General features: G+C 42.3%; 1 protein-coding gene across 1 annotated transcript; it reads right to left on the reverse strand.

The window, feature by feature from the left end:
• Positions 1 to 506: 506 nt before the first annotated feature.
• On the reverse strand, positions 507 to 9,551 carry LOC133631415 (zinc finger and BTB domain-containing protein 14-like). The gene is made up of 2 exons (XM_062023613.1): positions 9,422 to 9,551; positions 507 to 3,588 (listed from the first exon to the last, which is right to left on the reverse strand). Exon 2 carries the CDS (start codon positions 3,563 to 3,565, stop codon positions 2,405 to 2,407), a length of 1,161 nt encoding a protein of 386 aa, XP_061879597.1. The 5' UTR covers positions 3,566 to 3,588; positions 9,422 to 9,551; the 3' UTR covers positions 507 to 2,404.
• Between the last annotated feature and the right edge of the window lie 308 nt (positions 9,552 to 9,859).

Below are 9,859 nucleotides of genomic sequence, written 5' to 3' on the forward strand. Positions count from 1 at the left end.
AAAAATAGTTTATAAAACTGTAGAATTGAAGACATTATCTGCAAATAAACAATCCACCTGTTATTTTAAGTAATATGCCAGTAATGACAAACTATGTATATTTATATATTTTTTTTTACAGAAAAATACCAAATTAATTATACATAGCATTTTCTGTTTTCTTAAAGGCCTACTGAAAGCCACTACTAGCGACCACGCAGTCTGATAGTTTATATATCAATGATGAAATTGCAACACATGCCAATACGGCCGGGTTAGATTAGTAAAGTGACATTTTAAATTTCCCGCAAAATATCCTGCTGAAAACGTCTCGGTATGATGACGTTTGCGCGTGACGTCACGGATTGTAGCGGACATTTTGGGACAGCATTGTGGCCAGCTATTAAGTCGTCTGTTTTCATCGCAAAATTCCACAGTATTCTGGACATCTGTGTTGGTGAATCTTTTGCAATTTGTTTAATGAACAGTGGAGACATCAAAGAAGAAAGCTGTAGGTGGGAAGCGGTGTATTAGCGGCTGGCTGCAGCAACACAACCACGTAGCCGGTGTTTCATTGTTTACATTCCCGAAAGGAGACAGTCAAGCTTCACCATTGGCCTGTGGAGAACTGAGACAACAGAGACTCTTACCAGGAGGACTTTGAGTTGGATACGTGGTACCGTGAGTACGCAGCTGCGGCTTCCAAACATTTGATCGCTTGCCCGTACGTGCGTGCCGCTATGTGCATGTCACGTACGTAACTTTGGGGAAATATATGTGCTGTATGAACTTTGCGGAGGTGAACGGTACTTTGGGCTGTGGGATTGAGTGTGTTGTGCGGGTGTTTGATTTGTATTGGCGGGTTATTTGGACGGGAGGGGGGAGGTGTTTGTTATGCGGGATTAATTTGTGGCATATTAACGGCCTGAATTACTTTCAAATTCATGTAAAATTACGATATTTTTCCGCAAAACGTTTCATGAAAATTTCTGTACATATAAAGTTTTTGATCATTATTTGGTTTACAATGTTTTACTTTAATTTTATGGTTTTCGTTTGGCAGCCGTAGTTGCCAGTAGATGACAGTTTTTTTTACAGATTTTTTTTTTTTACAGTGTATAGTAATACATGCAATGTCGTTTTGCGTTACAATAGTTTGTGAAAACGTAAATAAATGGCATTAGTGTACTTTCTTTCACCTGTAAAAATGTTAAGCTTGTTTCCACCTAACATATCCATGGAAAAAAACAAAGTAATAGGGGAGTGAAAGTGAAATACTAAATCAAAGTTGTCATGAATACAAGAATATCATTTTAACAGTCGTATTTTCATAGCAAAAGTTGTCATTTTAATCATTTAGACTCGTTTTCACACAGAAATGTATCCTAAATTGAAACTTTTTTTGTTGTTGTCAACAAAGCAACTTATTTTTCATCAAACAACATATTTATTGTAATAGTCCCACTTTTCCTTGTATTAAATAAACGTAATTTCTGCATAATTAAAAGCTCTTCACAACAGCATCAAAAAGCAAACGTAGGAAAAACACAGCAAATGGTGTTTATTGTCAAAGCGTCAGACAACATTATTGATATATTTATATATTTGTGTGCGTGTGTGTGTGCATAAGTCCTTATTGTGAACTGTAATTGTGCAACAACCTAAGCGAGCGTATGTACACAAGGTCTATCCTTGACTGCTGATAGGCGGGTGACACTTCCATACTGTATAACAGTAAATCTAGTCAAGCGGCCCCGCAATCCAACACTTTGGTCTGACTCTGAATGGCGACTGACTCGTACAGTGTAATAATAATAATAATAATAATAATATTCAATCAGTACAACTAAACACGTCCATTAAAAACATTCACATGAATATACGCGACGCAACTAATGTTAAGCCCAAGCTCCGCCCTCACCCCACACTCCTTTTTGGCGCCATAAAATCCATGAGGTTTATCCCCAGGGGTGACCAAAGTGCGGCATTGGGGCCATTTTCAGTCCTCGGCATATTAAAATACAATTCTTTATCAATTAGATATTACACTAATTTGCTTTGTCAGCTAATATGTTGTCTTGTTCAGTGAGTTCAGCATAAATTTACCCACATTGGATTGTTTTTCTATTTTTGGACACCCCTGGTTAAAACAAATATTAGAGACCCCGCCAAAGTAAAAGTGGTGATGAGAAATTGCGGTGCTGTGTGAAAAAGAGATGTATAGTAGCGTGAACTAAACATTTACATGAGTTTACACATGGAGACAACATCTTTCCAACGATAGCAAGTCTTTTGAACATGCGCCGCTCTCTCCGTGGGCCCGCCACCATCCGTTAAATGTCTGTGGCTTGCCCCCCCCTGCCCGTTAAGAGTTTGGTTGTCGGGGTTTTGCATGAAAAAGCGCGGCCCCTCACCCCGTTGCCACTCAGCAGTCAGAGTTGTGCGAGTGTGCCGCCGTCTCCAGCTTCCAGTCCCTCTGGTCGTCAGTGGCGTGCTGCGAGGCGGCCGGCGACAGCGACATCTGTCTGCGGGGGTTGCCGCTGTGCATGGTGTTCCAGTGGCGCTTCAGGTCCGACGCTTTGATGAAGGCCTTGTCGCACGAGCCGCAGTTGAACGGCCGCTCGCCGCGGTGCTGCCGCTCGTGGTCCTTCAGGTGCGACTTGTGCTTGAAGGCTTTCTCGCAGAGCTGGCAGGCAAAGGGCCGCTCGTTGCTGTGCACGCGCTCGTGGCGCTTGAGGTCGGGCCCGCGGATGAAGGCCTTCCCGCACACCACGCAGCGGTGCGGCTTGAAGCCGGAGTGGATCTTGAGGTGCTCCTTCAGGTGGGCGGCGGTGGTGAAGGCCTTAGGGCAGTGCTCGCAGCCGTACGGCCGGTTGGCGGTGAGCAGGCGCTCCTTCTTGGCACTGTGCTCCAAGGGCTTGGCGCCGGCGCTCGGGCAGGAGCCGTGGTCGCGGTGGCCATACAGCAGGTACTCCAACTTCATGTCGCTGGACGACGACGAGCCCCAGCCGTGGGCGTGGGCGTCCTTGGTCATGCCCGTGTTGTAGCCGTGCGGCTGGGGCACGTGGGACGCCCCCGCGCCCATCCCGTCCATGCCCTGGTCGTAGAAGCTGTTCTTCCTCACCTCCTCCATGGCCAGCTCCTTCAGGATGGCGTCCTGGGCCCGCAGGCCGTGGTCGCCGGGGGCCTGGTTCTCCCGCGTCTTCATGTTGGTCAGCTCCCGCTTCTGCGAGCACAAGTTGTCCAGGAAGTTGATGCCCAGGATCTGGCCGGACGACATCATCATGTTGATGTCCTTCTTCCTGACGGCCAGGCGAGCCGTGTACATGTAGTTGAGCACCTCCTCGAAGATGTCCGAGCGGATGAAGTCTAGCTCCACGATGGAGTTGTCCTCGTCGTTCTGCTTCTTGAAGAGCTTCTTGAAGTAGTTGCTGCAGGCCGCCAAGACGCAGCGGTGAGCCCTGAATTCGATATTCTCCACCACCACCACTACGTCACAGTGCTCACCTTCCATCCGCTGCTGGTTGAGCATCTTCAGGAACGTCGCCTTGTGGTCGTAGTCGATGTATCGCAGTAATTCTGACATGTTTCCGCCGGAATGGGAGCAACCTGGAGGGGAGGGACCAACAACAGTGAGTGACGGAAGACTTCCAGAACTATTAAGCCGAAGTACAGGTGTTCGTAGTCGATGTATCGCAATAATTCTGACATGTTTCCGCCGGAATGGGAGCAACCTGGAGGGGAGGGACCAACAACAGTGAGTGACGGAAGACTTCCAGAACTATTAAGCCGAAGTACAGGTGGTCGTAGTCGATGTATCGCAATAATTCTGACATGTTTCTGCCAGAATGGGAGCAACAACAGTGAGTGACGGAAGACTTCCAGAACTATTAAGCCGAAGTACAGATGGTCGTAGTCGATGTATCGCAATAATTCTGACATGTTTCTGCCAGAATGGGAGCAACAACAGTGAGTGACGGAAGACTTCCAGAACTATTAAGCCGAAGTACAGGTGTTCGTAGTCGATGTATCGCAATAATTCTGACTTGTTGCTCCCATTCCGGCAGAAACATTAGATTAGATTAGATAGTACTTTACTGAAGGAATCAATAAAGTACTATCTAATCTAATGTTTCTGCCGGAATGGGAGCAACAACAGTGAGTGACGGAAGACTTCCAGAACTATTGAGCCGAAGTACAGGTGTTCGTAGTCGATGTATCGCAATAATTCTGACATGTTTCCGCCGGAATGGGAGCAACCTGGAGGGGAGGGACCAACAACAGTGAGTGACGGAAGACTTCCAGAACTATTAAGCCGAAGTACAGGTGGTCGTAGTCGATGTATCGCAATAATTCTGACATGTTTCTGCCAGAATGGGAGCAACAACAGTGAGTGACGGAAGACTTCCAGAACTATTAAGCCGAAGTACAGGTGTTCGTAGTCGATGTATCGCAATAATTCTGACTTGTTGCTCCCATTCCGGCAGAAACATTAGATTAGATTAGATAGTACTTTACTGAAGGAATCAATAAAGTACTATCTAATCTAATGTTTCTGCCGGAATGGGAGCAACAACAGTGAGTGACGGAAGACTTCCAGAACTATTGAGCCGAAGTACAGGTGTTCGTAGTCGATGTATCGCAATAATTCTGACATGTTTCTGCCAGAATGGGACCAACAACAGTGAGTGACGGAAGACTTCCAGAACTATTAAGCTTAAGTACAGGTGGTCGTAGTCGATGTATCGCAATAATTCTGACATGTTTCTGCCGGAATGGGAGCAACAACAGTGAGTGACGGAAGACTTCCAGAACTATTAAGCCGAAGTACAGGTGTTCGTAGTCGATGTATCGCAATAATTCTGACTTGTTGCTCCCATTCCGGCAGAAACATTAGATTAGATTAGATAGTACTTTACTGAAGGAATCAATAAAGTACTATCTAATCTAATGTTTCTGCCGGAATGGGAGCAACAACAGTGAGTGACGGAAGACTTCCAGAACTATTGAGCCGAAGTACAGGTGTTCGTAGTCGATGTATCGCAATAATTCTGACATGTTTCCGCCGGAATGGGAGCAACCTGGAGGGGAGGGACCAACAACAGTGAGTGACGGAAGACTTCCAGAACTATTAAGCCGAAGTACAGGTGGTCGTAGTCGATGTATCGCAATAATTCTGACTAGTGATGGGTTCGGCAAACACCGATGCATCGGCGCATGCGTCGAGCTCATAGAGCAAAACCCTGTGTCGGTGCGCGTACCGCTTTTAGACGGTCACGTGACCGATACGCAAACTGTGTCGCACTGACGCCTGCGCGCCAAACTGCGTTTATAAGGAAGCGCATCTGTCAACGAGATGCTGCTGCCAACAGAATCGCCGCACTTCTGTCGTTGGTCATTTGTAATTTATCGTCGTCGGAGATCATGGAGCAGCCTCAGGCCAAAAGAAAGATTTCCGCCGTGTGGGAATATTTTGATCATATATCGGAAAAAAAGGTATTTGTGTTCATTTCCTTGTCGTTTCATCCTGTTCTCTCAAAGTTTCCACTTGATTACAATTCAAAATCTCTTCAAAATGATTCTTAGTCTACTATTCATATTTTCTGCAGGTTAAATGTCGCATTTGTACGACAGAATTGTCGTACATTAACAAATCCACCTCCTCAATGCTGTCAGCCGGAGAAAAAATAACTAAGAAGAGAAATCGTCTAAAATTTAATACGTTGGAAAAACTGGTTTCTTGAATAAAAATGTGTAAAAAATAAAAATAAAAAAATAATTCCAAGTCCACAAGCATCCTCATTCACAACACGTTCTCTTAGATTTCCATGTTATGATACATCAGGGGTCGGGAACCTTTTTGGCTGAGAGAGCCATGAAAGCCAAATATTTCAAAATGTATTTCCGTGAGAGCCATAGAATATTTTTTAACACTGAATACAACTAAATGCGTGCATTTTTAAGTAAGACAAACATTTTTAGAGTATAATAAGTCTCATATTCTTTTTAATAACATTGTTATTTTAAAGCTAACCAATAATTAATAAAATACTTCTTACCATTAATTCGACTTCTTGAACAGGTGCGATAGAAAACGGATGGATGGAATAAAATGCATGAGAATGTTTTATAATTTGAACGTTATTTTTAACACTGATTACCAGCGGAATTATTCACTACTAACCGTGTTAAGCAATGTCAGCTAAGATTTATATGAGAGCCAGATGCAGTCATCAAAAGAGCCACATCTGGCTCTAGAGCCATATCTGGCTCTAGAGCCATAGGTTCCCTACCCCTGTGATACATGTTCACATTTATTGACTATCTAAAAAATATAAAAATATATTTTTATTTAAATGAAGATATGAAATAATCCTAAATGAAATGACTTGGTTTATATTATTGTATAAACCAGGTCAGGGGTAGGGAACCTATGGCTCTAGAGCCAGATGTGGCTATTTTGATGACAGCATCTGGCTCTCAGATAAATCTTAGCTGACACTGCTTAACACGATAAGTAATGAATAATTCCGCTAGTAATCAGTGTTAAAAATAACCACCTATCATATCAACCAGACTACAAAGCCATCAGCCAAACCATGCAGCACCAGAAGTCGCATTAATGGTAAGAAGTATTGTATTTATTATTGCTTAGCTTCAGAATAACAATGTTATTAAAAAGAATAACAGACTTATTATACTCTAAAAATTAGAGATGTCCGATAATGGCTTTTTTTGCCGATATCCAATATTGTCCAACTTTTAATTACCGATTCCGATATCAACCGATACCGATATATACAGTCGTGGAATGAACACATTATTATGCCTAATTTGGTTGTGAAGCCCCGCTGGATGCATTAAACAATGTAACAAGATTTTCCAAAATAAATCAACTCAAGTTATGGAAAAAAAGGCCAACATGGCACTGCCATATTTATTATTGAAGTCACAAAGTGCATTATTGTTTTTAACATGCCTCAAAACAGCAGCTTGGAATTTGGGACATGCTCTCCCTGAGAGAGCATGAGGAGGTTGAGGTGGGCGGGGTTGATGTGGTGTATATTGTAGCGTCCTGGAAGAGTTAGTGCCGCAAGGGGTTCTGGGTATTTGTTTTGTTGTGTTACGGTGCGGATGTTCTCCCGAAATGTGTTTGTCATTCTTGTTTGGTGTGGGTTCACAGTGTGGCGCATATTTGTAACAGTGTTAAAGTTGTTTATACGGTCACCCTCAGTGTGACCTGTATGGCTGTTGACCAAGTATGCCTTGCATTCACTGGCGTGTGAAAAGCCGTTGATATTATGTGACTGGGCCGGCGCGCAAAGGCAGTGCCTTTAAGGCAGGGGTCACCAACCTTTTTGAAAGCAAGAGCTACTTCTTGGGTAGTGATTAATGCGAAGGGCTACCAGTTTGATACACACTTAAATAAATTGCCAGAAATAGCCAATTTGCTCAATTTACCTTTTACTCTATGTTATTATTAATAATTAATGACATTTACACTTAATTGAACGGTTTAAAAGAGGACAAAACACGAAAAAAATGACAATTAAATTTTGAAACAAAGTTTATTTTCAATTTCGAGTCTTTAAAATTCAAAATTCAACCGAAAAAAAGAAGAGAAAAACTAGCTAATTCGAATCTTTTTGAAAAAATAAAAAAAATAATTTATGGAACATCATTAGTAATTTTTTCCTGATTAAGATTAATTTTAGAATTTTGATGACATGTTTTAAATAGGTTAAAATCCAATCTACACTTTGTTAGAATATATAACAAATTGGACCAAGCTATATTTCTAACAAAGACAAATCATTATTTCTTCTAGATTTTCCAGAACAAAAATTTTAAAAGGAATTCAAAAGACTTTGAAATAAGATTTAAATTTGATTCTACAGATTTTCTAGATTCGCCAAAATATTTTTTTTGAATTTTAATCATAATAAGTTTGAAGAAATATTTCACAAATATTCTTCGTCGAAAAAACAGAAGCTAAAATGAAGAATTAAATTAAAATGTATTTATTATTCTTTACAATATATAAAAAAAAATTACTCCAACATTGATTTAAATTGTCAGGAAAGAAGAGGAAGGAATTTAAAAGGTAAAAAGGTATATGTGTTTAAAAATCCTAAAATCCTTTTTAAGGTTGTATTTTTTCTCTAAAATTGTCTTTCTGAAAGTTATAAGAAGCAAAGTAAAAAAAATAATGAATTTATTTAAACAAGTGAAGACCAAGTCTTTAAAATATTTTCTTGGATTTTCAATTTCTATTTGAGTTTTGTCTCTCTTAGAATTAAAAATGTCGGGCAAAGCGAGACCAGCTTGCTAGTAAATAAATAAAATTTAAAAAATAGAGGCAGCTCACTGGTAAGTGCTGCTATTTGAGCTATTTTTAGAACAGGCCAGTGGGCTACTCATCTGGTCCTTACGGGCTACCTGGTGCCCGCGGGCACCGCGTTGGTGACCCCTGCTTTAAGGTTTATTGGCGCTCTGTACTTCTCCCTACGTCCGTGTACACAGCGGCGTTTTAAAAACTCATACATTTTACTTTTTGAAACCGATACCGATAAATTTGAAACTGATACCGATAACTTCCGATATTATCGGACTGGCGATATTATTGGACATCCCTACTAAAAATGTTGGTCTTATTTAAAAATGCATGCAGTTAGTTGTAGTCAGTGTTAAAAAAATATTATATGGCTCTCACGGAAATACATTTTAAAATATTTGGCTTGCGTGGCTGTCACAGCCAAAAAGGTTCCCGACCCCTGTACTAGGTCATCAAATCAGTGTCAGTTGAGTCGGTCCATAGGTTGCCTGTAGGGATTTTTCATGTCCAGCAGATGTCAGTATTTAGTGACACAGTATCGACACAGTATCAATACAGTTTCTCAATGTGTCGAAACGCTTCATGACGCCTCATCAACCCATCACTCATTCTGACATGTTTCCGCCGGAATAGGAGCAACCTGGAGGGGAGGGACCAACAACAGTGAGTGACGGAAGACTTCCTTAAGGCCGAAGTACAGGTGTTTGTTCGGCACAAAAAGTTAGCACAAGTCGCTAAATAGACCATGCATAAATTGGTCAGGAGGGGGTGGGGGGGTAAGTAGGCCTATATAGGCAAGCTAAGCTGCAGTAATGCGAATAAAGTCAACAGAAACAAACACGCTAACAAAAGATGCCGGGTGTCGTGTTAACAAGGCCGGGGTTTAGCGTGACAAGCCCCGCAGAGGAGGAGACCCTGAGCGAGAATATTTCACATTTCACTGCGTCCAGCCATTTTGGCTCCGCTGGCATGTTCCCATGTCTTTACACACACAAACAGCGGGAACACGGCCAAACAAAACCTTCCCTTAAACGAACCCGGCGCCCGGCTTCCAGAGTGGCCGCACGGCGCGGGGAGAGAGGCGAGGGAATGGGAAATGTTTCCTACCCGAATGTCGAAGGCGATCCCCGTGTTGTCACGCAAGGAAGGCAGTCGACGATCCAAAGAGAAGCTGTCGTTGCGCCTCTTCCTCCTCGTCTTGTTGTCACTGCCGCGCCGCGCAGGGAACGCCGAGTGGGCTGGCTGACACCTAGCGGCCCGGAGTGGTACTGCAACAGTACTGTCTATTTAGGAGAAGACCAGTCAGTCAGTCGACATTGATGATTGATTGACACTTTTATTAGTAGATTGCACAGTACAGTACATATTCCGTACTATTGACCACTAAATGGTAACACCCCAATAAGTTTTTACACTTGTTTAAGTCGGGGTCCACGTTAATCAATTCATGGCAGAAGAATGTAAAGTCACTCAAAATTGGGTTTTAGCCAGTGAAATTTTTTTTAACGTCAACCTTTAACCAAACTGGATTCAATATGTTTATCG

The sequence above is a fragment of the Entelurus aequoreus genome, linkage group LG16 (genome assembly GCF_033978785.1).
Source record: "Entelurus aequoreus isolate RoL-2023_Sb linkage group LG16, RoL_Eaeq_v1.1, whole genome shotgun sequence".
Lineage (NCBI taxonomy): Eukaryota > Metazoa > Chordata > Actinopteri > Syngnathiformes > Syngnathidae > Entelurus > Entelurus aequoreus.